The sequence below is a fragment of the Lepidochelys kempii genome, chromosome 20 (assembly GCF_965140285.1).
Source record: "Lepidochelys kempii isolate rLepKem1 chromosome 20, rLepKem1.hap1, whole genome shotgun sequence".
In the NCBI taxonomy this organism is placed as follows: Eukaryota; Metazoa; Chordata; order Testudines; family Cheloniidae; genus Lepidochelys; species Lepidochelys kempii.
The window spans coordinates 19,365,419-19,392,481 of NC_136399.1; the positions used below are offsets into that span (position 1 = coordinate 19,365,419).

At 45.2% G+C, this 27,063-nt stretch overlaps 1 protein-coding gene across 6 annotated transcripts in view; it reads left to right on the plus strand.

Annotated features, from left to right (window-relative positions):
• The window catches only part of VDR (vitamin D receptor), a 122,589-nt gene extending 96,718 nt beyond the window's left edge, over positions 1 to 25,871 (plus strand). For all 6 annotated transcript variants that reach the window (XM_078849715.1, XM_078849712.1, XM_078849716.1 and 3 more), the window contains 6 exons: positions 3,145 to 3,329; positions 5,142 to 5,247; positions 6,559 to 6,730; positions 16,217 to 16,368; positions 18,534 to 18,650; positions 19,454 to 25,871. In XM_078849715.1, coding sequence (XP_078705841.1) covers positions 3,145 to 3,329; positions 5,142 to 5,247; positions 6,559 to 6,730; positions 16,217 to 16,368; positions 18,534 to 18,650; positions 19,454 to 19,713 — 992 coding nt within the window. In that variant the 3' untranslated portion in view covers positions 19,714 to 25,871. The remainder of the gene's footprint in view (positions 1 to 3,144; positions 3,330 to 5,141; positions 5,248 to 6,558; positions 6,731 to 16,216; positions 16,369 to 18,533; positions 18,651 to 19,453) is intronic.
• Positions 25,872 to 27,063: the final 1,192 nt, after the last annotated feature.

Below are 27,063 nucleotides of genomic sequence, written 5' to 3' on the forward strand. Positions count from 1 at the left end.
TTCAGCCTGGGACCACTTCCTTTCTTTGTTCCTAAGGTGTTTCCAGGTGTTGAGTTCCAGGGGAGTGAAGCCAAGTGATGATGTCACTTCCTCCTTTTATAGCTTCTTCAATGTGGAGGGAACTTCATTGTCCCAAACAAACCCCCCAGCACAGTTAGTGGAAAAGTACAGGCATAAGATGGAGTCCAGTGTCACATGAGCTGATCACATGCCCTTGCATGCTTCGATGAGTCACAGCAGGGGCCATTACCCATATCCTGACTAGAACTTTCACAGGAAAGTCCATCAGGTCTGGGATTAGCTTCTTCCATGGCCTGTTGTGTTTCTTAATGGGCCATGACGTTGAATGGTTCATCCACAATGTGCTGGCTAGAGTGGATGTAAACTACCTTGTGGGTGTCACCGCAGGAGCAAACACATTTGAAATACTGGTACAGAGTCAATATTCATAACTTCAGATACAATGACAGCACGTGCAATCCAACAGGCTATTAATGTTCAACAGATCAAGACTTTTAGAATGATCCCTTACAAGGCGTACTTTGCACAAAACATATAATTAGATCACCTAGGTAAATATGGGGATACTAGGGTGTTGCTTTGGGGTACGGAATATCACAACCTGTATGTTGAAATCTAGGCAAGTGTGTTTGATAGCTAGAAACCAGTACTGTCCATACATAGTACTGAGGTGGCAAAACTAATATTCTGAACAGAAATATACATATGTGGAAAGGAGACAAGCTATGGTCAAAGGAAGAACAATGACTTGAATTTCCTGCGTTTTGTGGAGCTAGAATCTCAAACATAATTTTCCTTTGTTTTCGGACAGCTCAAAGGACACTGGTTTAAGTCCTGGAAATTGTTAAAATCAATTCTAGACCAGAGCCAAAAAAGCACTGTTCGGTTAAGGGACCAGTAATGGGTTTAAAGACCAGTGATTAGAGAAAATGGTGATTGACTTTTGTTTGCCAAAACAGCTGTGACTGTTCATTCAGAGTGCAGAATCCTGATCTGTACAAAGGCCCCAATTCAACAAATTGCTTCAGCTCATGCATAGGTCTCGCTAAAAGATGTGCTTAAAGCTAAGCATGTGCTTACTGCCTTGCTGAATCAAGGCCTGAGTATATAGAGATGAGTCTGCTTGGTCCTTTAGGAACCCTCCACATTCTGATTAGTGAGTTTTAAGCCTATACTATATGTTCATTTAAAAAAAAAATCCCATGAAAACTGCTGATGTTTACTAATAATAAGTTTAATTGTGAGCAGGGCATAGCTTGTGTTCATAGCAGATTCAGGTAGCTTTTGCTGCACAAATATTGCTATGTGTACTGTAACTGAACTGTGCACACTTGCCCAAATTAATCTATGCAATCAGAGAAGGAAATGCTGCCACTTCTCAACAACAGTATCTACAGAGTGTAATGCAAACCCTTCCTGACCACGAACCTGTAAATTGTCAGTGTTTTCAAAGAGGGATTGAGAATCTGCCTTTTGCATTCTACCATGTCTGTGGAATGTACACTGTTCAGAGTAATGCATGGAGCATTTTAATTACAAGTCTAGAATTCTCTTCAGGAGTTTTGATGGTGCAATAAAGCACAGAAGTGAAACCTGATGAGACATTTTAGGGGTGGGGATAAAGAAATGGGAAAAACTTGCATTGTACGTGCAAAAAAGATTTACTGTACTTTCAGTTTGTCACTTTTTTCCTTTAACAATTCCTTTGTTAATTGAAAATGTTAACTTCACAAGAATGTGGAGCAGTTTGTTGCTGTCTTCTAAAAATGCAAGAACCAGAATGAAGACTTGCAAAAAGAGCTCTAGTACCTCTTTCGTATACACGTCATCTTCCTAAATTTTAGGATGTAAACAGTACGTGAAATCAGCTCTTTGAAAGACTCCTCATCTAGATCACTGAACATCTTGGGCTTTTTCCCGTTTGATGACCTCTTGAACTTTGATGCATTTTAGTTTAGAATGTAGGAATTGTAGAGTTACAGACTAAATTCTCGTATGATCAAGAGGGGCATTCAGCACACACAAAGAATTTTCAATCTGATACTTCCTCCCCTGCTCAAAATTCCCTGAAGTAGGAGATTACCCATTCTACTAGACAGGTTTCAGAGTAGCATCTGATGAAGTGAGCTGTAGCTTACGAAAGCTCATGCTCAAATAAATTGGTTAGTCTCTAAGGTGCCACTAGTCCTCCTTTTCTTTTTACCAATACAGACTAACATGGCTGCTACTCTGAAACAAAAGGAAGTACTTCTGTTTACACAACACATGGTCAACATGTGGAACTCATTTCCATGGAATGTTGTGAAGGCCAAAATTATAACTTGGTTCCAAAAAGATAAGTTAAGTAAGGCTAGGGCCATCAATGGCTATTAGCCAAGATGGTCAGGGATGCATCCCAGGCTCCAGGTGTCCCTAAACTTCCAACTACCAGGAGCTGGGACTGGATGACTGAGATGGATCACTTGAAATTGCCCTGTTCTGTTCATTTCCTCTGAAGTATCTGGCACTGACATTTTCAGAAGACAGGATACTGGGCCATTGTTCTGACCCAGTATGGCTGTTCTTATGTTCTTAATATCAACTGCAGGATCTAGACCTTGAGTGAGCAAAGAGACAAGGTGGGTGAGGTGATATCTTTTGGTAAGGGAGACTAGCTGTTGATCTTACACTGAGCTCTTTGGGTCTGAGCAAGGCAGTCTGCAGACTTTTTTAGGGCTCTCCACAGAAGTTCACCCACATGCAACAAGCTGCAAGGCTGGGGTCTAGAACATGTATGGTGATGCCAAAATTCCTCACCTCTCTCTTTCTCATTCTATCTAACACTGGATCAAATGCTTCTCTAGAATTATGGGAGATGTGACATTGCTAAATCAGGATTTAAATAGCAGCAGGAAGCAGTGACCTGCTAATTCAGCAGATTTAAAACAAGAGGGAGAAAATACCGGTTTAATTATTAAGTAGCAATACAAAAGGGACAGGGTATTTACTCTGGAGCTCACTTTTGAGACATCTTCTACAATGACTTTTGGTTTTACCCAGTTTCTAAGTATTTGTAGATAATTCCAGGATGTTGATTTTTTACTCTTGTTCATTCTCTTCCCCTTGCCACATGTTTGTAAACAGTCATTCTGACAGATGAGGAGGTCCAGAGGAAGAGAGAGATGATAACGAAGAGGAAGGAAGAGGAGGCTCTTAAAGAGAGCATGAAGCCCAAATTATCGGAGGAGCAACAGAGAGTCGTTGACATTCTTCTCGAGGCCCATCGCAAAACTTATGACCCAACCTATTCTGACTTCACCCAGTTCCGGGTATGTTCCAGGACCTGCTTTCTCTCCCTTAGCTTTCATGCGAAGACTTCCCGTTTGCTGTTACTAGGAGGACCTCTGGTGGTGGTAGAAGGCTGTGCCAAAATTCTGATAGATAAGCTAAGTAGTAGTCTCTACCTCTTCCATACCATGACCCAGTGTTACAATGTAAAGTTTTGAGATCTTCCTCCTAACTAGTCATATGGGGAAGAAAGGTGGTCATGATGCCCTGAATCTTGTTTATGGCTCCCCCAGGTTCAGAACGTGTGATCTTAGGGCACTCACTGACTATCAGTGAAAGTGCCCATGTGCTGTTCTCCCAAAATGTCATTCTGTTTATATAATTGGGGCTCAGAATCTTGCCACAAATGACAGTGGCAGTTGTCAATCACTGGAAGGCTTTAAATCAAGACTGGATGTCTTTCTAAAAGACAGGTTTCAGAGTAGCAGCCGTGTTAGTCTGTATTCACAAAAAGAAAAGGAGTACTTGTGGTACCTTAGAGACTAACCAATTTATTTGAGCATAAGCTTTCATGAGCTACAGCTCACTTCATCGGATGCATTCAGTGGAAAATACAATGAGGAGATTTATATATACACAGAACATGAAAAAATGGGTGACTTGCTATAGCTCTAACAGAAGCTGTGGGCTTGAATCAGAAATTACTGGGTGAAGTTCTCTGTGGTTGGTGTTATGTAGATCAGACTAGATCCTAATGATCCCCCTAAGCTCTGACCTTAAAATGTATGAATCCATTCCAGTTGCCATCCATGAGAGAAGTACTATAGGTCAAATCAGAGCCTACATGTGTATTGAATTAGTCAAATTCCTCAGTGGTATACAAGGACTCTGGAACACAAGATTCAAACATGCAGCAATTGCATAAAACCTTTCTCTGCCTCGGATACAGTATTTTTTTTTAATAAGCTGGAAATTAATGAGTAGCTGACTATTTTCTTAGATCAATAGTGATCGGAAAACTAATATTCAAAACCTGAGTATGTGCTGGATGATCTGGTTAAATATGGCAGGCCTGATCCCAGCTGATGTAAATCAACTTAGCTTCATTGATAGGCTGATTCACACAACCAAGGATCTGGGCCAGGAAGTGGAACACTAGTAGCTTAAAATTAGAAGAAAAACCTAAGTTACTAATATTCCTAATGTATCTGCCCTGTGAGTTTTGAGACCTTTAACACAATCACTAGGTAATTTTAATTATAGAATTATATTTAATGTGTCTTAAACCCAGAAGATACACAACAAAACAGAATTAAAAAGTAATGTCCCAGTGCAAAAGAGGATACATGGTAGAAGCTATTGGTTAGTCAATTTTAAAATACTTCTAAATCAGCCTTGCAACATTGTCATGACAACATTGTCATGACAATCATCCCAGGAACAATTGACTAATCTGCTCTTTCCCATGATGGTGGTGGTGGAGGAAAACCTGATGATATTTTACTCGTTGGACAGGGTATCGTAGGAAGAAGTCCAGCGTCAGCCAGGAATGACCTGAGCAATCTAATAGAGATAGGAAAGACCAAGGTGAAGTTTCCAAAAACACTCAGCACCAGTCCAGCTCTGCTCCCATCAAAATTAATGGAAGCAGAGGTAGGCCAACACTGAGCACTTTTGGAAATTCTCCTCCAAAATCCTATAGTCCACTGGATTGTACCCTTATCCTTGGCCAGGACAATGTTTAAGAAGTGCGCCCCTCTACCTGGGAGGACACAGAGAATAAAGAAAAATGCAGTGTTCCTTTGTCAACCCACTTTCTCAGAGGTATAATCAGTTCCTGCATTCTGTTCCAGCCTCCTGTGAGAGCCAACTCAAGCAAAAGAATAACTAGATCATCATCGGTCCTTACGCATGGCTCCTCATCAGAAGAGTCTTCAGATACCTTCAGCTGTTCTCCAGGTATTATACGTGGTATTGGCTTTCTCCCCTACAAATAATAGTCACATGGATAAGTCAGAGTAGGGATTTAAGCAATCTGTGGGGTTTTTAAATAACGGTTATTTTGACAGTTTGTCATTTCTGAGTCTTCATGATCTTCATGATCTTTGTTTAAGAAATGCAACCCCTTCCCCCACAACCCTGCCAAACACTTAAATACATACCTAACAGTAAGCACGTGCATAGTCCAGGGTGAGTGCTCGTGTGTTTAAAGTTAAGCGTGTTAAATGTTTTGTTGGATCATGGCCTAATTCCACATTTGATGCATCAGAGGCATCCCCTCTTGCGCCAAACCTGAAGCAACTCCTCTGCCTGGAGGGTTGTGTGGCTGGGAGGGAATAGGTAATGGCAGAGGACAGCTGCTCTACAAGGTATCACCTTAGCAAACCCTCAAGCAAATACCTTTGTGACATTTCTGCTCCGTGCTACGCCAGTCCAGTGGTTCTGCAGATTTTAGAGAGCAAGAGAGAACCTGGCTCAGAGGAGGGGTGGCTGATTGGGATGCTACAGAGAGCAGGAGACAACCATGAGAGGGGGGTTGCTTTAGGTGGAGACTGGATGGAGAGGAAGCCAGGGATGGAGAGGAACCCATAGAGGCCTCACTGGGAGGGGTTTGCTGTAGGCATATGGCTTTGTTGAACAGGAGGGAGCTGTGGGGGTAAGTTGGGAGAGGATAGCAAATAGGTAAACAGCTGAGGAACGGGGTGAGGGAAGAGCAGGGAGCAGAAGACTGGCTAGGGGTAAATAGTTGTAGGGGTGGTATCAGGGAGCAGGGGGATTATAACACAGGGGATATTGGTGCCTGGGTATGGGGTGATGTGAGTTACTAGGCAAGGCGGGGATATAGACTGCTTGGAGGCAGATGGTAATGGTGCCAGGTGAGAGATGTGGGTGAATGTGATGCAGATTTTCAAAATAAACAGAGCTTTAGTGTTGCTTTGATTCCAAAATTCTCCTAATTGTGCTGCAGTGGCTCCTCAAGGCTCCTTTTCCAAGGACAGCTAAAATCCCTGTAGCATGAGTCAGCTCACTCAAACACAGATTGTTGCATACTCTTCCTCTCTCTCATTTTTACTAAAATATTCCCTAGCCTAAGTCCCCTAAGGGCAAGGTGCACATGGTGCCCATGGACTGGGATACAAATGTTGTGGTTGTGCAGTTATTTATTTTGACACTCTCTCCTCTTGGTTGATTTTTATCCTGAAGAACAAACTTCCTATCATGGGGAAACCGTGCAGCCAAGATAAATATCAACCTCTTTCCACTCCACAGAGTCTGTAGAGCACAGAATGTTCTCCAACATGGCACTGAACGAGGAGTCTGACGAAAGCCCTTCCATGGATATTAACCTCTCGCACCTCACCATGCTACCTCACCTGGCTGACCTCGTCAGCTACAGCATACAGAAAGTGATTGGCTTTGCAAAAATGATCCCAGGGTTCAGGTAAGGACGGGTTTGTTCCCCAAAGTTTGGGCAGGCTTTGCTTTGATTTTTTTGGTTGAAATCACTCTGTGTCTGTCTTGCTGTATGCTGCTTGTTCATTTTCCTAAATTTGTCTCATCTCTGCTGCTGCCTTAAGCCCAAGCATTCTTCTTTCTTGCTCCTTCTGCAGCTCAGCACTGCCTCCACTGAAGTCATCACTGACTCTTCTCTTCCTGTTGCTTCCCTAGCCTTATCCACAATGCCCCTAATCCAGCACTTAAACACATGCCTAACTCTAAGGGCTTGGCTACACTTGCAAGTTAGAGTGCATTAAGTCAGCCCCTGGCACCCTAACTCCTGAGGTGTCCACACTGGCAAGGCACGTAGAGCGCCCGGACTCCGCGGCTGGAACGCCCCTGATAATCCACCTCCACAAGAAGTATAACACTTGCTGTGCCCTGGCTGGACCACCACGGCACCAGTGTGGACGCCCTGGTCTATTAATGCGCTCTGATCAGCCTCCAGAAGTGTCCCACAATGCCTGTTCTAGCCACTCTGGTCTTCACTTTGAACTCTACTGTCCTGCACTCAGGTGACCAACCATCAGACACGCCCGTTACATTTTCTGGGAATTTTGAAATTCCCCTTCCTGTTTGCTCAGCAAGGCGTGGAGTGCTCTCAATGCATCTTTCCAGGTGACCATGCCTCCACGCAACAGACAGTCCCCAGTGTGGAGCAATGGCGAGGTGCTGGACCTCATAGAATATCAGGGTTGGAAGGGACCTCAGGAGGTCATCTAGTCCAATCCCTTGCTCAAAGCAGGACCAATCCACAACTAAATCATCCCAGCCAGGGGTTTGTCAAGCCTGACCTTAAAAACCTCTAAGGATGGAGATTCCACCACCTCCCTAGGTAACCCATTCCAGTGCTTCATCACTCTCCTAGTGAAACAGTGTTTCCTAATATCCAACCTAGACCTCCCCCACTGCAACTTGAGACCATTGCTCCTTGTTCTGTCATCTAGTACCACTGAGGACAGTCTAAATCCATCCTCTTTGGAACCCCCTTTCAGGTAGTTGAAGGCTGCTATCAAATCCCGCCTCACTCTTCTCTTCTGCAGACTAAATAAGCCCAGTTCCCTCAGCCTCTCCTTGTAAGTCATGTGCTCCAGCCCCCTAATCAATTTTGTTGCCCTCTGCTGGACTCTTTCCAATTTTTCCACATCCTTCTTGTAGTGTGGGGCCCAAAACTGGACACAGTACTCCAGATGAGGCCTCACCAATGCCGAATAGAGGGGAATAATCACTTCCCTCGATCTGCTGGCAATGCTCCTACTAATGCAGCCCAATATGCCGTTAGCCTTCATGACAAGGGCACACTGTTGACTCATATCCAGCTTCTCGTCCACTGTAACCTCTAGGTCCTCTTCTGTAGAACTGCTGCCTAGCACTCAGTCCCTAGTCTGTAGCAGTGCATGGATTCTTCCGTCCTAAGTGCAGGACTCTGCACTTGTCCTTATTGAACCTCATCAGATTTCTTTTGGCCCAATCCTCTAATTTGTGTAGGTCCCTGTGTATCTTATCCCTCCCCTCCAGCATATCTACCACTCGTCCCAGTTTAGTGTCATCTGCAAACTTGCTGAGGGTGCAATCCATGCCATTCTCCAGATCATTAATGAAGATATTGAACAAAACCGGTCCCAGGACCGACCCTTGGGGCACTCCGCTTGATACTGGCTGCCAACTAGACATGGAGCCATTGATCACAACCCGATGATCTAGCCAGCTTTCTATCCACCTTACAGTCCATTCATCCAGCCCATACTCTTTAACTTGCTGGCAAGCTAGAGTTTGCAGGGAAGAAGCTGTCCAGTCCCAGCTGCACTCCAGCCACAGGAATTACGATACCTTCGGGCAGATATCAAGGGACATGATGGAAAGGGGCCATGACCGGGACGCACAGCAGTGCAGGGTTAAAGTGAAGGAGTTGCAGAATGCCTACCACAAAGCGTGGGAGGCAAACCACCGCTCTGATGCTGCCCCCACGACCTGCCGTTTCTACAAAGAGCTGGGCGCGATACTTGGGGACGACCCCACTTCCACTCCAAAGACCACCATGGACACTTCAGAGGCCATAGCAGCACAGAGTTCAACAAGGCAGGAGGAGGAAAGCGGGAACGAAGGTGCTGAGGAGGAGGGGGACAGCCCGGCATCCCTAGATTCATGCACCCAGGAGCTGTTTTCAAGCCAGGAGGAAGGTAGCCAGTCGCAGCGGATAGTGCTTGGGCAAGAACAAACCGCAGAGGAGGTGCCTGGTAAGTGGTTTTTATTTTGGGAAGGTAGTTGTTCGGTGCGGGCCCTTGGGGCAAGGAGGGTTGCAGGGTTAGGGCTGCATGCATGCCTAGATGCGGAACAGGGCATTGATGTGCTCTCTCGCATCGCGGTAATTGGCCTCAGGGATGTCTTCAAAGGTCTGATGCAGAAGCTGGGCAATCCGCTTGCGCAGGTTCCTTGGCAGAGCTACTGTGCTCCTTGTCCCAGTATACATGGGATAGCTCCGTGGTTTGAGCATCAGCCTGCTAAACCCAAGGTTGTGAGTTCAATCCTTGAGGGGGCCATTTAGGGATCTGGGGCAAAAATTGGGGATTGGTCCTGCTTTGAGCAGGGGGTTGGACTCGATGACCTCCTGAGGGCCCTTCCAACCCTGAGATTCTATGATTAAGGCTAACATGTCCATGCCACTGTGCCATGATGGGCGGGCAGACCACTGCTGCACACAGGCAATCTGCATAAGGGCCAGGGTGGAAGCCACATTGTAGTAGAAGACCCTCCCTTGCTTCCCAGGTCACCCTTAGCAGCGAGATATCTTCCAGGATGAATTCATCCTGCGGAAAATGTGGGGGACAGTGTTCACTATAGGGGCCCCCTACAGCTGTTGGCTCTTCCCAAGGCACAGAACCCCAGAGGACAGTATGGCTATGAAACAATCAGTCCCCCTTGCCCCTGTGCTTACTCATCATTTTGGGGCTCCTGTGGATTATGTTCGCTCACTTTGGGTCGGGCAGTTTCTGCTATTGTGTACACTCTGTTTGTCTTTAAGTACGGCCAAATCATTGCTCTGTCTGGTGTGAACAATGCTGCCTCTGTTAAGTGTTGCATTTTGGCTTTACAGATGCAACCTTGAGATCCCAGCCATCCTTGTTATCAACTGCTGAAAGATTTCAAAGAATCAGGAAGCGTCCGCAAAGACGCAGAGGACCTGCTGCATGAAGTCATGCAGCAGTCCCTTAATGAAAATCAAAAAGTACAGGAGTGGCGGGAGACTGAAAGGAGGCTCCACCAGCAGAATGCAGATCACCGGCACCAAAGCATGGAGCAGCTGCTAAGCATCATGGAGCGCCTAAGCGGACTTGATACAGGCGCTCATAGCAATGCAGACGGAGCACATCCGCACCTGCCCACCCCCTGCAGCCGTTGTCCCAAAACTCTTTCCCTTGTGCCCCCATGTCACTGCCAACCCACTTTCCCCAACATCCGGGTTCTTATCTCCACCAGCTGCCTCCAATGCCTGTAGCTTCACCACCCAGCCTTGCAAACTACAACCCTTACCCACTGCACTCAACCCACATCACCACGCATGTTAGCCAGCCTGAAGAGCAGCACTCATTGTACGGCACTCCAGACAGGAAGGCTGAGTATGATAACAGGACATATGCAAATCTGTGATTGTCCCGTTCCCCACCCCACCCCCCTTCCCTCCTCCCACATAGCACAGATGTGTCATGCCCTTTCTGTTTCCCAAGCAGTTGTGTTTCTTTTCAATAAATGACTGTTTTGGCTTTGAAAACGTTCTTTATTGCATTAAGTAAAAGATACCATAGCCCAGGAAAGCAACAGGCACTGCAAGTCAGTGCATCGTACATAGCAAACACAGATGCAGGGCACCAAACATTACTGGTGGCTTTCAGCATCAAATTGCTCCCTCAAGGCATCCCTAATCCTTACAGCCCCGCGCAGGGCCCCTCTAATACGCTGGTCTCTGGCTGTTCAAATTCAGCCTCCAGGTGTTGAACCTCTGAGGTCCATGCCTGAGTGAAGCTTTCACCCTTCCCTTCACAAATGTTATGGAGGGTACAGCACACAGCTATAACAGCCAGGTCCAGCTTCCCATACAGACAGCACCAGTGGCCCTCTAAACGGCCAACAGCACACTCAACAGTCATTCTGAAAAAAGAAAAGGAGGACTTGTGGTACCTTAGAGATTAACAAATTTATTTGAGCATAAGCTTTCGTGAGCTACAGCTCCCTTCATCGGATGCATCCTGCACCGACTCAGCCTGTTGTGGAACCGCTCCTTGCTGCCATCAAGGCTCCCTGTGTAGCGTTTCATGAGACACGGCATTAAAGGGTAAGCGGGGTGTCCAAGGATCACAATGGGCATTTCGACTTCCCCTACGGTGATCTTCTGGTCTGGGGAAAAAGTCCCAGCTTGCAGCTTCCTGAACAGGCCAGTGTTCCAGAAAATGCGTGTGTCATGCACCTTTCCGGACCAGCCTGCGTTAATGTCCATGAAACACCCACAGTGATCCACAAGCGCCTGGAGAACCATAGAGAAATACCCCTTCCGATTTATGTACTCTGAGACAAGGTGGTCTGGTGCCAGAATTGGAATGTGCGTCCCATCTATCACCCCTCCGCAGATAAGGAAACCCATTGTGCAAAGCCAGCCACAATGTCACCCACATTGCCCAGAGTCACTGTTCTTCTGAGCAGGATGCGATTAATGGCCCTGCAAACTTGCATCAATCCGATTCCAGCGGTCGACTTTCCCACTCCAAACTGGTTAGTGACTGGTAGCTGTCCGGAGTTGCCAGCTTCCAGACTGCAATAGCCACCCGCTTCTTCACCGTCAGGGCAGCTCTCAATCTCGTGTGCTTGCGCCGGAGCCCAGACTTGCATGACGATGTGATCCCACCACTCAGTGCTTGTTTCCTGAGCCCAAAGTTTACAAATCACTCTGTAAAGCATTCTATAATCTTAGCATGATGATGAGTCATAGAAGGCGTGTGGTGTTTTGTGGATTGCTCTGGATTGGAAGTGGCTTCTGCCAAGTTTAGCGCTGAGCGGCGATAGGATGAGGACTTCTCAAGAGCTCCCAGGAAGAATAACTAAAGCACTCAAATCTAAAAGCTTACTCAGACGGCAGTGTCTTTCAGTTTCAAAGAACAGAACAAAGGTTCTGTGTTTCTGAGAATTCCAGGAACAGCCTCTGCTATTCTCTGATCACTTTCATCTAGTACAGATGGCGGGCTGATTATTGGTCTGGAAGCTAACCATGGATTTGAGTTCGATCCCTGATGTGTGCTGCTCTCTTGGTAAAGCCAAATTTGCCTTTTATTTTTCAAGTTTACACCAGTATATTTGTGCCCTCTATTAAATTCTGATTTGTTACACTGGTGTAAAGACAGAGTAAATCCATTGTAGATAATCCATTGACACAAATGAAATCAGAATCTGGCTCCTCACATCCAAAAGAACTCTTCTTATTTGCTTTCTGCTTGTACTTCTCGCTTTTGCTCACTAGTGGGATTCTTTTGCAAGATGTCAACTCAAGGTTCAGCAACTCAGAGTTGGAAACTTCTTCTGCCCACTCAATTTCTGAGCCCAGGATGCGAGTAGGAATTGAGGGTTACTATAGTATCTAGATGTGGATAGTGAAGGTGGTTGGGCCAGCAGATACAGTTTAACATAAGCAAATGTTAGTTAATTTGGGAGCCAGAGAGTAGATGTTAGATGGATAAGTCATCGGACACCCTAATGAGCAAAAAGATCTGACCGTTACTATGGGAAAATCAGTGAAAGCATTGGTTCCATCACTGGTAATGTTAAATTTGTGTTTGTGAGGCTCTTAGGCCTCTCTCTGGTGTGCATCACCACAGTATCCATCAGCAATGCTTTATTTTGATACCATAGCACCTCAATGTGGTAAACTGATTTCCTTATTTCCCATTATGCAGTTGAAGTAAGAGACCCCAAGGTAACATAGTACGGTTTTGTTCAACATCTTCATTAAAGACCTGGGAGGATGGCTTGGATTGCACCCTCAGCAAGTTTGTGGATGACACTAAGCTGGGGAGAGAGGCAGATACACTGGAGGGTAGGGATAGGATCCAGAGGGACCTAGACAAATAAGAGGATTGGGCCAAAAGAAATCTGATGAGGTTCAACAAGGACAAGTGCAGAGTCCTGCACTTAGAATGGAAGAATCCCATGAAGTGCTACAGGCTGGGGACCTACTGGCTATGCAGTAGTTCTGCAGAAAAGGATCTGGGGATTACAGTGGAGAAGCTGGGTATGAGTCAACAGTGTGCCCTTTTTGCCAAGAAGGCTAATAGCATATTGGGCTGCATTAGTAGGAGCATTGCCAGCAGATCGAGGGAAGTGATTATTCCCCTCTATTCAGCACTGATGAGGCCACATCTGGAGTATTGTGTCCAGTTTTGGGGCCCCCACTCTAGAAAGGATGTGGACAAATTGGAGAGAGTCCAGCGGAGGACAACAAAAATGATTAGGGGTCTGAGGCACAACTTACAAGGAAAGGCTGAGGGAACTGGGCTTATTTAGTCTGCAGAAGAGAAGAGTGAGGCGGGATTTGATAGCAGCCTTCAACTACCTCAAGGGGGATTCCAAAGAGGATGGAGCTAGGCTGTTCTCAGTGGTGGCAGATGAGAGAACAAGGAGCAATGGTCTCAAGTTGCAGTGGGAGAGGTCTAGGTTGGATATTAGGAAACACTGTTTCACTAGGAGAGTGGTGAAGCACTGGAATGGGTTACCTAGGGAGGTGGTGGAATCTCCATCCTTAGAGGTTTTTAAGGTCAGGCTTTACAAAGCCCTGGCTGGGATGATTTAGTTGGGGTTGGTCCTGCTTTGAGCAGGGGATTGGACTAGATGACCTCCTGAGGTCTCTTCCAACCCTAATCTTCTATGATTCTATTATTCTAAGTCAGTGCTAGAAGCAGGATTAGAACACAGATGTGACAGTCTGTATCCTTATGTTCACCCCTTTTACAAGACTATGATAAATTATGCACAAAATATGCCTTGTGAGGTGTCATTTGAAAACTCATAATTTGCTGCTTATTATTATCCTGGTAAAATATGTGTGGCAACATTGTATGTAAAAGATTCTACTGTATGATAGTACTGAGACATGTTCCAAAGTCTGAAAAGCAGCCAAAAACCAGTTCCTCAGAGGCAAAAGGCAAACTGACACTTCAGCCAGGTGTCAGTGAAATCAAATAGACTATCGCCTGGATAGTCTGTGGCAGGAAAAAGGGTGTAAGGGAGAAATTTACATTTTGGACCCAGTACTGTTCAAGATATTAATAAACGATCTGGGAAAAGGGGTAAACAGGTGGCAAATTTGCAGATGATACAAAACTACTCAAGATCGTTAAGTCCAAAGCAGACTGCGAAGAGTTACAAAGGGATCTCACAAAACTTGGTGACTGGGCAACAAAATGGCAGATTGCATTTATCAACATTGAATTTCAAGTAATGCACATTGCAAAACATAATCCGAAGGATATATATAAAATGGTAGGTCTAAATTAGCTGTTACCACTCAAGAAAGAGATCCTGGAGTCTTTGTGGATAGTTCTCTGCAAAAAAAAACATCCACTCAGTGTGCAGAGACAATCAAAATAGCTAACAAAATGTTGGGACTAATTAGGAAAATACCATATTGCCTCTATGTAAATTTATGGTACGCTCTCATCTTGAATACTGCATGCAGATCTGGTTGCCCCAGCTCAAAAAGATCAATTCATGGAGGATTGGGCCATCAATGGCTCTTAGCCAGGATGGACAGGAATGGTGTCCCTAGCCTCTGTTTACCAGAAGCTGGGAATGGGTGACAGCGGATGGATCACTTGATGATTACTTGTTCTGTTCATTCCCCTGAAGCACCTGGCATTGGCCACTGTTGAAGACAGGATACTGGGCTAGATGGACCTTTGGTGTGACCCAGTATGGCTGTTATGTTCTTGGCAAAGAAACAGCTGGAGGTTCCAGTCCCCACAGACTTTGTCTCCTGAATCCCAGCTGGAGATGATTCTCAAAGAAGAAAAAGTGTAAGAATGGGGAACAAACACTCCAAGTTATTCCTCCTTTACTCTCTGCCCATGGCATCAATACCTGAAGGATAAGGAAAGTAACACTGAGCGAGAGAGGGGTCCTGGCTGACAGAAATCCAGCCAGTAAGACTACTGAAGCAAGTGGTGAGAGATACCTTTGCTTTGAATTCATTTAACTTAAATTAATATTCTTTGCATTTTACCTTTTTATTTTCTTGTAAACACTTCTGACTTTTATGCCTCATTACTTGTAATCACTGAAAACCTATCCTTCTGTAGTTAATAAACTTGTTTGATCTAAACCAGTGTGTTTGGATTGAGATACCATTTGAGATAACAGGATTGGTGCATATCATTTTCTATTTAAAAAATGACTATCTTTATATGAGGTTGTATTGTCCAGTAGAGAGCTGGGCAGTATGAGATTCTCACGTTTCTGGGGGCAAATCTGGGACTGGGAATTTGTTGGTGTTGCTTGGCAGCGTAATTCAGGAGCGGCTGGCTGTAGCACTCACCGTATACCTGGAAGTTATGTACATGTTGGAGGCTGTGTGTGAGCAGACCAGGAGTGGTTGCTTTCACAGCAAAGTAGTGTAAAAGGCACTCCAGGTTGGAGAGTTGAGGGGACACAGCTGTTCAATAGTCCCAGTTGTACCCTGGGGAATGTCACAACAGGATTCCTGACTGCTACAGTTCACGCTCTCTCCACTAGGCTACAATGCTTTCTAGGTTAATCATAGGACAAACGCTGTTCGAGACCTATGCATGCTTGTTGTCAGAGCTAGTGCATTATCAAGGAAATAAGTCTCTTTAAGCAGGGACTGCCTTTTGGTTCTGCTTCTGTACCGCTCCTAGCACAATGCGCTCCTGGTCTGTGACCAGGGCTCGTAGGTGCTACTGCAACACACACAATTTTTTAAAAGATGGTACCCTGGTGTCATCACTTCTGTTAGAAACACAGGGAAATACCAGCTTTTCAAATAGGAATGACAGTAGGGGAAGCTGTTATTTTTCAAGATTCTAAGGGGATATTGCAAGTGAGAGAGACTAATTCCAAGTTACAAAAAAAGCTATACAAGGTCCCTTTTCCCAACTCTAACTCCCTTAAGCATTTCATCCTGGGTGAACTGCAGTATCTTTTTACTGCAGTTTCAGTTCATTTAATTTCCAAACGAGCCACCAGAGGGAATTTTGGGTTTTATTCTACTTCTGTATTTCTGTAGTCCAAAAGGGCTGCTTTTGGCGGTGAGCCAGAAGACATTACCTATATGGCTGGCATTTGGTTGCAGGTCCATTGCCAATCTAACTGGAGGGTTGGTGTTAGATTTACTTGAAGTCTCACTGATTGTCTCCCCCTCCCTTCCAATGTTCAGGGATCTGACGGCGGAGGACCAGATTGCCTTACTGAAGTCCAGCGCCATTGAAATTATTATGCTTCGTTCAAACCAGTCGTTTTCCTTGGAGGATATGGCATGGTCATGTGGAGGCAATGAATTCAAGTACCAAATCAATGACGTTACCCAAGGTAAATTATCTCTGGCTACCCCTGTAACCAAAGTACAGCATGGGTCCCATGGCAGCTTTGTTGCTTGTTGAAGGTTAATAAATTTGTCTGAATCTGATTTCCCCAACCTTAACATAGATTTTTGCATTTACTATAATTTAATACCACTTTGGGGATGCAAATTGAGATCCACACCAATTCAAGGAATGCAAAGTTAAGGTGATGTTAGCTGGGATTGGGTACTGGCATGTAATTCATTCCTGACCAGAGCCCCAGCACAAGGCCCTCACATCCCTTACATTGTGCTTGAGCCCCATGGGGCATGTACATTTAACAGCCTAACTAGTCATCTGAAAATAATACCCATTAGAACAGTGGTGGGCAACCTGCGGTCCATTGGCCGCATGCAGCCCATCAGGGTAATCCTCTGGCGGGCCACCAGACAGTTTGTTTACATTTGCACAGCCGCCCATAGCTCCCAGTGGCTATGGTTTGCCGTTCCCAGCCAATGGGAGCTGCGGGAAGTGGTGTGGGCCAGGGGGGCAAAACCAAAGCCCAAAGGCTTCAGCCCCAGGGAAAGGTCCTCTAACCTGAACCTTGCCGCCCAGGGCTGAAGCTCATGGGCTTTGGCACCAGGCCTCAACAAGTCTAAGCCAGCCCTGGCAACCCCATTAAAACTTAGTCGTGACCCACTTTGGGGTCCCAACCCACAGTTTGAGAACCGCTAGTCTAGAAGTACCTATGCAAAGAGAATATATCTGATAGAGGGATCCTTAGTCTATCCAATGAAGTCTTTGTCACGCTGTCTGGAGTGGCTCACGGCTATGAGTGTTTACCTCAGGGCAAACTCTCCAAACCAGTGCTGTGTTCTATGATTAGCTTTCACCAAGCCAGTAACAAACGTGAACTCCTGGATCACTGTGTCAGTCTTACCATGGAGTCACAGACAGCCCCTCAGACTCTCCAGCCTATCCTGCCACTCAGGCAAACCGAACTTCGTGATAAAAAAATCTCTTAAACCAAAAATCACACCACATCAGGTTGCTCCCAGTCCCAAGAGACCAGCCACTTACCCCAAATCAATCTGGTCTTGAAATCTGAGCTTCCAGCAACGTAGTCCCTGCTGCTGTCATTTGTTTACCACACTCGGGAGATTCCTGTTTCAAGAGAAGCTGGCTTAAAACAACCTGCTACTGTTACAGTAGTAAATACTTGGAAATTATCTATTTGCAAAAATCCTATGGAAAGTTGAGCCAGTGTGTATGCAAATGTGACACTTGAATAAAATGACTGTTTACCACTGTTGTAAACCCACACACTCTCCTTTTGCAGATCAGCTAACTAGGAATCAGAGTGCTGAGCTTTCCAAGATCCTCAAGTGCCAATGATTCCTTCTCCTAGCTCCTAAAATTATTTGCTTTTAATGGGCATAGCACCAGCAGCATGCTAAGATGCTTTAAATGATATAAAGACAAGGTCCCTGCTCCAAAGTCTTACCATTTAGCAAGTCTCCGCAGGAGAGAGGCCCAGAAATAAGATATAGGGAGGGTTGTAGGTCTGGAATGAGGTGCATTGATAAAGCTGTGGGAGGGGGTCCCATGATTAGAGTAGCAACACTCAGGTGTAATTAGAGCTGTGTGACAAACGCTTAATTGCTTCATGAGAACTAGAGTTTGGAACTGATCCATTTCAACCACTTATTATCTCCTCTCCCACTGACCAAACTCTCTGAGTTGAAGGGACCTGGTTGCAGATATCCTTGATATCTCCAGCACCTTAGAGACTAACCAATTTATTTGAGCATAAGCTTCCGTGAGCTACAGCTCACTTCATCGGATGCATACCGTGGAATGTGTAGAAGATCTTTTTATACACACAAAGCATGAAAAAATACCTCCCCCCACCCCACTCTGCTTTGTGTGTATAAAAAGATCTTCTACACTTTCCACAGTATGCATCCGATGAAGTGAGCTGTAGCTCACGAAAGCTCACGCTCAGATAAATTGGTTAGTCTCTAAGGTGCCACAAGTCCTCCTGTTCTTTTTGCGAATACCGACTGACACGGCTGTTACTCTGAAACTTGATATCTCTGCCTTTGTTTTCACTTAGCAGTTGACTTTTAGGAGATCCGAATTCCTGGAGATAGAAAGACTGTTCTGGAGGGTGTTCTGTGTTTTGTCTTTTAGCTGGTCACAGCCTAGAACTGCTAGAACCACTTGTGAAATTTCAGATTGGCTTAAAGAAGTTGAACCTTCACGAAGAGGAGCATGTGCTCCTGATGGGCATCTGCATCCTCTCCCCTGGTAAGAGAAACTTGGTGTCTGGCTGCATGTTCCATGCTCAGAGCCAATAATCTATGAGCTGCCTTTATCTGTACTGTGGAAGTGGGGCTGCCCCCCTCAGCCAGGGCCTACAAAGCTAACCACTAGCCATCTATAAGACCCTGATCCAAGCCCAGGGAAGGCACCGCAGCCCTCACAGCCACTGCCGAGCCAGGGAGCAAGAGACTTGGAATCAAACATGGGTTGCCAAGGTGCTGTGTGTGGGGCTACACCTTAAAACCATTCGGAGACTGATGCCAGTGCAGAACAGTGACTCGCTTATTGAGTGGAGCATCTCACTGGGCGTATGACACCAGTGCTCTTGGATCTGCGCTGGTACCTGAGCTGGTTCCCCATCTTGTAAAAGAGAGGGGGCAGCTGACAGGGAGATCCCTGTGAGGGATCTGTGATCCTGGAACTTGCTCCCCTCCGTGGTCTGAAATAGCACCCGATTTAGTGGCATGCTGCCAAAAACCTCTGACGTTCCTAACTGAGGGAGGGGAAAGGAGTTTTCAGTGGGTGTCTGGCTGTTTGTTTCTGTTGAAATTATGATGTAGTGCAGCTGTGTCTGACACGTGGCAGTAACGATCGGGCACCTAGAGCCTGGCATAGGTGTACTTCCTGAATCCTTTTAAATAAACAAGCGGCGATAGCAAGAAATCATGGAAATGTCGAGCTGGAAGGGGTCGTCCCCCCACACTGAGCAGGATTATGCTTAGACCATCCCGACAGTACTAATCAGCTAAACCCTTCCCATGACCTGAATTGTTTGCTTTGATTTCTAGACCGCCCTGGCGTGCAGGACACTTCTCTGGTGGAGTCCCTCCAAGACCGCCTTTCCGAGGTCCTGCAGACCTACATTCTGTGCAAACACCCTCCCCCAGGCAACCGCTTACTCTATGCCAAGATGATCCAGAAGCTGGCAGACCTGCGGAGCCTGAATGAGGAGCATTCCAAACAGTACCGCTGCCTTTCCTTCAAGCCAGAGCACAGCATGCAGCTCACCCCGCTGGTCCTGGAGGTTTTTGGCAATGAAATCTCCTGACTTCAGATGCAGGACAGCGCACCGAGAAAGAAAGGGATAAGTCAGCCTGGTGAGCGGGAGGGGTGTGACCCTTAACCAGGGTTTGTATATAGACCCAGTTTAGTTTCACACTACTGGAGAGGACTGCGTTTTCTGCACATCTTCAGTCACCTGAGTTGGCTTGCTGCAGAGCGGCAGCCAACCCAGCTACGCTGCTTTTTTTTTTCCCCAGCGAGTGGCTTTTCCACTTGCCTTCCTTCTGTAACCAGCTCACATATCCCTTTATGGCTGTTTCAAGGCTGCCTTCAGACTGAGGCCTTCTTGAAACCACCACTTTTTTGGCTTGTTTTACAAAGTAAAAACTGAAAAGTCAGGCCACTAGTTGGGAGGAAATGACGGAGATTTCATGGGTGAGCTTGGAATTCAGGGCTTCAATGAACCCCTAATGCTGTCTGTGGAGAGAGAACAGTTCTCTAGTTACTCCTCCTATCCCTTCCCAAAGCCTGTTGCCCAAGTGCTGTTGGTGCACAGTTGCTGGCTCATTCCACCCCAGAGCCAGCTGCATGATCCCAGCATATGCACCCACCTCCTCCAGCACTGGCTGCAAAGTACAGAAATATTCTTAGTCTCAAAATAAATAGGGCAATGCACTTAGGGGAGAACAATTCCTGTATCTCTGAGAGAAATCTCCATTTGCCCGCTGTGTAGAAGCTGAAGATCTCCGAAGCAATGGCACGTTGTGGTCTGTCCCCCTGTTAATGCGACAGAAATGAACGGGATATTTGTAAGGTTACTAGTCTCTTGGGTTGCTCTGAGAGGTGTAGCCAGACTGGAAGTGGTCTTTGCCTGTTTCACCCTTGATCTGTGATAGACTGAAGACTGTCTCTTGGGCTCCCAGGATGGATAGCTAAAAGCACGAAAATCCATGCTAATCAACATGCTGTACCATTTTTGTTTCAATGTTGATGTTGCCAAGTGTCGAGGTGAGACCTCAGATAATCAGTTAGGAACAAACCCTTTCAGCCTGTGGGGTGGCCAGTGGGGTGGTTTCTGGGCCTTTGGGTCTGCTGGACAGTTATCAAATAGCGTCTGAACAGATTTCTTGCCAAGCCTGTTAAATGTGCAACATCTTGGGATAACTCAGTAAGAATTAAGCGGGGAAGGATTAACCTCACGTCTTCCTACCCTGAAATGTTCTGGTTGCAGCAAGATTTCAGTCTTTACGAGAGGAGTCCTGGTTTCTTAGAACTAAGGAAGAAGAAAAGCAGTCAATAAGCTGTGCATAGCATTGCATCACCGTCAATTAAGGGCCTGAGATGAACCCAGTCTTTCATCCTGAGTTCTCCAGAGTTTTCCTGTGCTACGTAGGAGTCCTGCTTTCAATGCACTACAGGACACAGACTCTATTGTGTCAGGGGTCCCATTGTGCTAGGCCCTGTGCAAACATATGAAATCACAGCGGCCAGTGATAGCATCCATTTTGGAGAGAAACATGTATCCACTCTGGGGCCTCCAACAGTGGCAGGTCAAGCGCTATTAAGAGGGCAAAAAAAATTGTAGAAAAATCTGCCAACCAAGGAAAACCAAATGACGCAAGAGCAAAGAAAATTCCTCTAGTTCAGTCCCTTGTGTGTCAGTCGTTGGGTGTGCAGAGGATGTTTGGGGTCGGCTTCTGTTTTGTGTACTATGAAAATTACTTTCCATCTGCTAATGTGCACCTTTAGCTGCCACCACCACCTTTGTAAACAAGTTGCTCGTTTTCCTAATGCTAAAGAATCAGAATTGGGCTTTGAAGTTCTGTGTTCATGCTCCTCTGTCAAGTGGCTGCCGCATGGCAATGGTGTTGCTTTCTCTGTCTCTTGCACTAATGTGGGAAGATTTGTGTTGCACTTTGGTTGACCCTCTACCGCTCTCAGGAAGTTGCCAGTGGCCTTTCGTGTTAAAACCGTTTATTCCATATGCCAAAACTTCCAAGCACTTATTGTAGGAGAGTGCATTCCCCCAGGTTGTGAGATTTGGAATAAGAAGAAATGTTTCCTTTTAAAAAAAAAAAAAAAAAAAAAGAATTATTTCATAATTCTGGAAGGAACTCGGCCTGCAGTAACTCACTAACTGGTGACTTCAGAGAGCCGGGATTCCACAAATATATTCTTGGGGGTTATGTGAAATCACGGTATTTCTCTTGTTTAAATTATGCTTTTTCTCTGATTCCTGTGTATTGACTTATGCCTGAAATGCCAACTGTCTCCGCTGTGCTCACTGCCACAGCTCTTCAAGAGGGAGCCCTAAATAATGATGTTTAATAAAACAACGTGATTAAATATAAATAGGAAAACCTCATTACTGAGTAAACTTTCCAGAAAGCTGAGTTGAGACTGGCAGAGAGACCCGGCATGTCATCTGCTTTTTAGGCATCTCAGTATTTGAATGTCATTTAAAATGTGCATAGTTCAAGTGTGTGTCTGCACAGCACAGAGGTATGAGAGCAGGGAGAAGGGTATGCTGGGACACCACATTGTGAAATGCAGATGTTTAAGCCTCTAGATAGAATCTTCAAAGGGAAACCAAAATAATTCCTCCCATCAGGGTAGAAAAAGGCTGTAAGAATGATAAGTATATCCCTGGAGATATTCTGGAAAATAAGAAACTCTTGTTTCAGAGTAGCAGCCATGTTAGTCTGTATTCGCAAAAAGAAAGGGAGGACTTGTGGCACCTTAGAGACTCACAAATTTATTTGCGCATAAGCTTTCGAGAAGTGAGCTGTAGCTCACGAAAGCTTATGCTCAAATAAATTTGAGAGTCTCTCTAAGGTGCCACAAGTCCTCCCTTTCTTTTTGCGAATCTCTCTTGTGTCCACTTGGTGTCGCTAGCACAGTAAGAATGAAAGCAGCTCCTTTGTAAGCGTTAAGTGCCTTGAGCTTATGTACAGCACAGTTAACCTTTTCCCTATCTGCGTTCCTGAGTCTCGCCAATCTGAAATATCGCTCACTCAGATCCAAGGAATTGATCTCCTCCTTGGTCTCTGCACTTGTCTGAGAAGCCGTGGGAAGGCAGTTCCCCCTCCTCGGAGAAGATCACTGTGTTCTTTAATATAGTTTTCAGAGTAGCAGCCGTGTTAGTCTGTATTCGCAAAAAGAAAAGGAGTACTTGAGGCACCTCAGAGACTAACCAATTTATTTGAGCATAAGCTTTCGTGAGCTACAGCTCACTTCATTGGATGCATGCGTCACCTTTGTTTGAAATCGGTGCCTTAAATATAGATACCTTGTTGCTGTATCAAATATATCTGTACGCTTGTGTAGTGGGTCTTTTAACCTCAGTTGATTTTCCCGTTGGTTGATGTCATGGTATGTGTGTAAACCCCAACCCACCCACGCCCCCCGCGTGTGTGTGTGTGTGTGTCTTGCAAGCTGCCCAGTTCTGCTCCTCAGTCCTACCCCCCGCCCCGCTCCAACCCCCAACTCTGGCTGTCTCCTTGGACCTGCTCACTCTGTGTGTCTGGAGAAAATCCAGCCCCCGTGAGGACTTGCTCTTTGCTGCCTCAACTCTGTTCTCTGCCTTCTCAAATGACTCTACTTGTCCTTCAGTGTGTCTTGCCTCAGCCCTGCTAGTTTTCTTCTAAAGCAAAATTAGCACTCTTCACCCCGCATCCCTTGGGTCAGTTGTCCCTTTTCTTCCTCTGCTTTCAAGCTTCTCCTTAAATCCTGTCTCTGACTCAGAGCTGGTTGGAAAACTGGAGGAAGGGGTGCTGAAGTTTTTGATTTTTTTTTAAAAAATTGTTTAAATTTCCCCATGGAAAATTTTGGCTCTTCCTCAAAAATCCAAAGAAGTGTTTGACCACAGAAGAGTTGAAATTTCCCCCAGGATGCAAACATGAAATTTCGTGGTAAAAAACAAACAAACAATTTTCTTTGGAAAAACTGCTTCAGAAAACTCTCAACCAGCCATACCCTGATTCCAAGCCCCCTCCTCCTCTCACTTTGGCTTGCTCCTTCTGTGCGTATCCTTTTGGAAACCAAATGACATGGCAGTCTCCTGTTCTGGAGGGGGATAAAAACCTTCTCTTCACCAGCTACTGGACAGGATGGTGCCAGATGGGATGGAAGACTACTCAATATCCCGCTGCCAAGACAACTGTCCCTTTCACCAATTCCTTCACTGGCTTCCTCCCAAGTTCCTCATCTCCCCATTCAGATCTCTGCACAGCCCCATGCTTAAATCTCCTCTGCTGTTTTCCCTTTAACCTCCCTTAATGCACCCTCCAAGCTTCCCCTGGCCCTGCCATTCCATCTTTCCCTCGCTTTTGGCATTGTGCCTTGTTGCCATGACCAGCCCACCCAATCAATGCTTCCCCCTCATCTCCTCAAAGCCAGTTGTTGTGGGAAGTGTTCCAGCTGTAGTTACCTCACCCTTCTTGGCGTTTACCCTGTATTGTACCCATTTGTGCCTTTAGACTGTCAGCTTATCAGGGCAGGGACTCTTGCTGTCGCATTTGACCCATAGTTAAGTACCATGCTTAACTAGAGCACTATAAATGATTGGAGACCCCTGGGTGTACGTATTTGTTCCATTCACTAAACTGTGAAGCAGGCATCATTAGAGAAAATCTTTGACTGATGGGAGCTTTCTCTCCGTAAAGGAGCCTTTATCAAAGAGGGAGGCTTCCCAATACTATAGCACCACAGTGCTCTAGCAATCCTAACCCATCCTTAGGGAGAACCACAGCTCCTTAGGGGCATCCCGCACAAACGCTGCATAGAAGTTCCCTTCGGTTAGACTTGGAGCAGTTCTGTTTCAGTGTCTCTAATGCGGAAAGGGGAGCTGGGTGGAGAATGGAAGAAAAAAATCCTGGCTATTACTTTGAAACTCCTCAGGTTTTCAAAACTTTTGAAGAATTAGGCTTTTGTAACATTTATTTTTTTCTAACCCAGAAAATGATACATGGAAGAATGTCCAATGTCTTGCTAAACATTCTCAATCTCTTTAATAACACATTTTTGACCTAAAAATACCCCACTTTTGTTACAAAAAAGTTTTTGGGTTTTTTTGGGCTGGCTCTAATGAAACCTGTGCATTTTGAAAATGCACACGCCCCCTTTGCGTTCTCCTTCCGCCAAAGCTCAATATACCCTATAACTTGCAAGTAAAATAGAATGTCAGAGCTTAATTTTTAAAAAAACAAATAAAAAGCCTTGACCCTCATGACTAAGTGTTTTGAGCAGCTCCAGGTGTATTTTACCCAAATAACTCCAGCTTTGCACCATCAGTCGCCAGGGCATTGCTGTGCCGGGAAAGGGCAGCTAATGCCCAAAGGGGGCATGCTGAATATCTCCCTTCGTGTCTTGCTGTTCTAGACTGTTTGCCTGACCTCACCTTTTCTTTCCTAAAACCATTGCACACACCAGGGAAGAACCACCCCTGGGGAAAACTAGCACTAAAGTAAATGTTTGACTGGAGAAACTGAACATATAGACAACCAGGTGATGATAGGGAGGTCTGATTTTTTATATTCTATAAATGGCTTAGTTAAAAGAAAACATTTCTTTACGGTGGTGGGGAAAGGTGGCGGTGGGGGTGGTTGTTTTTAATATTGATCCTGTCAACAAAAACGTAAGTTATAGATCTACAGAATGATTGTGCCAAATTTTGTTGAGTAATTTAGTGTCAAAATGTAAATAACTATTTAATATAGTGGAAATGTTTTATTGTAAATTGGATTTTAAACAAAGTGTTTAAATCATTCAAAGCTGCTCTTTTGAACTGATAGAAGCATGATTTTTTTCTTTCCATTTGTGCATGTAAACCAAGTGTGTACAGTACTTAGGTGAAATTTCTGAATGTGAAACACAGCTCTCTGTTTTGTTGCCTTGTGTAATACAAACTGTAAGGCAATGCACTTTATAAATAAAGATTTAAAAGAAATCTATTTTAATTATAGTGATGAAGAATAGAGGCAGCTGCTGTCTCTTCCTTCCCCCCCCCCCCCCCTCCCTGGTATGCCTTGAGCTTTTCCTAATTGGCAAAAAAGAGAAGCTGGAATACATGTGTATTAATGTGAACCCAACTTCAAAGCTTTAATGCTATGACAAAGGAAGTTGGATGCTGTTTCATATTTGTACTACGCTGTTGCCTTATCAATAAAATGTATGATGTTGTGAAAAGCTCATTTCAGTGGGGCTGGTTTGAATCTTTATGGGACTTTTTAAGCAGACAGTGATTCCATGCTTTATACTTCTGGCCCTTCTCCAACAACACTACAGACAGTGTCTTTCTGCCACCTCTCACCGCCTGTACAGCTAGGGGGAACTAGTTCTGGTCTCCACACACAGTTGTATCAGTTTAACTAAAGGTGTAGGGTTTTTGATCCCTTAAAAGTGCAAAACCCTGTGTAGCTGTGCTCATTTGATTTCAAGCCTGGCTTATATAGCTCCAGTTTCAACTGATTCCTTACTTATTCAAGCTAAAGCCAGGGTTAAATCTGAGCATCCACACAAGTTTAAATTGGTGCAACTTCTGTGCAACAACGAGGCCTTGCTCCCATAGCATGGTACCTAATTCTGCAACCTGCCCAAGCGCTTGCTGGGTAAAGTACACCATGAATAAAAGGAGGCAGAATGTAACCAAATGGCTTTTACAGGGGTATGTAGCAAATTTGCCACAATGACTTTTGCTCAAACAGCGGAGAGTTGAATTGTCTTACTGCAAGTAATAGCTCGTTTTTCAGTTGCGTTTCATGAGCTCTGATATTGTTGCCCTCTTTTTTTTTTTTCCCCGAACTGATCAGCCAGTCAAAATTCAGGGCCCTACAGCTGTTCCAGTTGGCAGTAGAAATTGATGGAGCTGGTATTTTCTCTGATGCAGTCTTGTTTATTTATAGGGAATGTGTAAACTCCAGTTGTCCTTGGTTCCTCCTGCATTCGGAACAAGGGGAGCAGTTTCTTAGCCTCTTTAGCCAACAGACCCAAAAACATGCGCTCTAGTTTTCTCCAAGGTGTCACTGTGCTCACCAGCTACTGCTTGGCTTTCTTGTTTTTTACCTTTGCACCTCTTTCTGTTTTGGTCTTTTCTCAGTTTCTGTGTGTTCTGCTTGCTTGCTCTCTTCTGTGCATACTCTCGTGATTTCACACACACTCAGCAAAAGTCCTGTGCCCTCCTGGGTAGGTTCACAACCTTTTGTACCTCTTCCTAAAAAAAACAAATATGTAACATCTACTGTCTGATTCTCTCACTAAGGCCTTGATTAAATGGGATTAAATTAAACTTGATTAAGTTGCAGGAGCGGGATCTCAGAAGTTACAAAAATCAGATACTCTTCTGTTGTCAACACTTCAAAAAGGATGTTGACAAATTGCAAGGAGTTCAGAGGAGAGC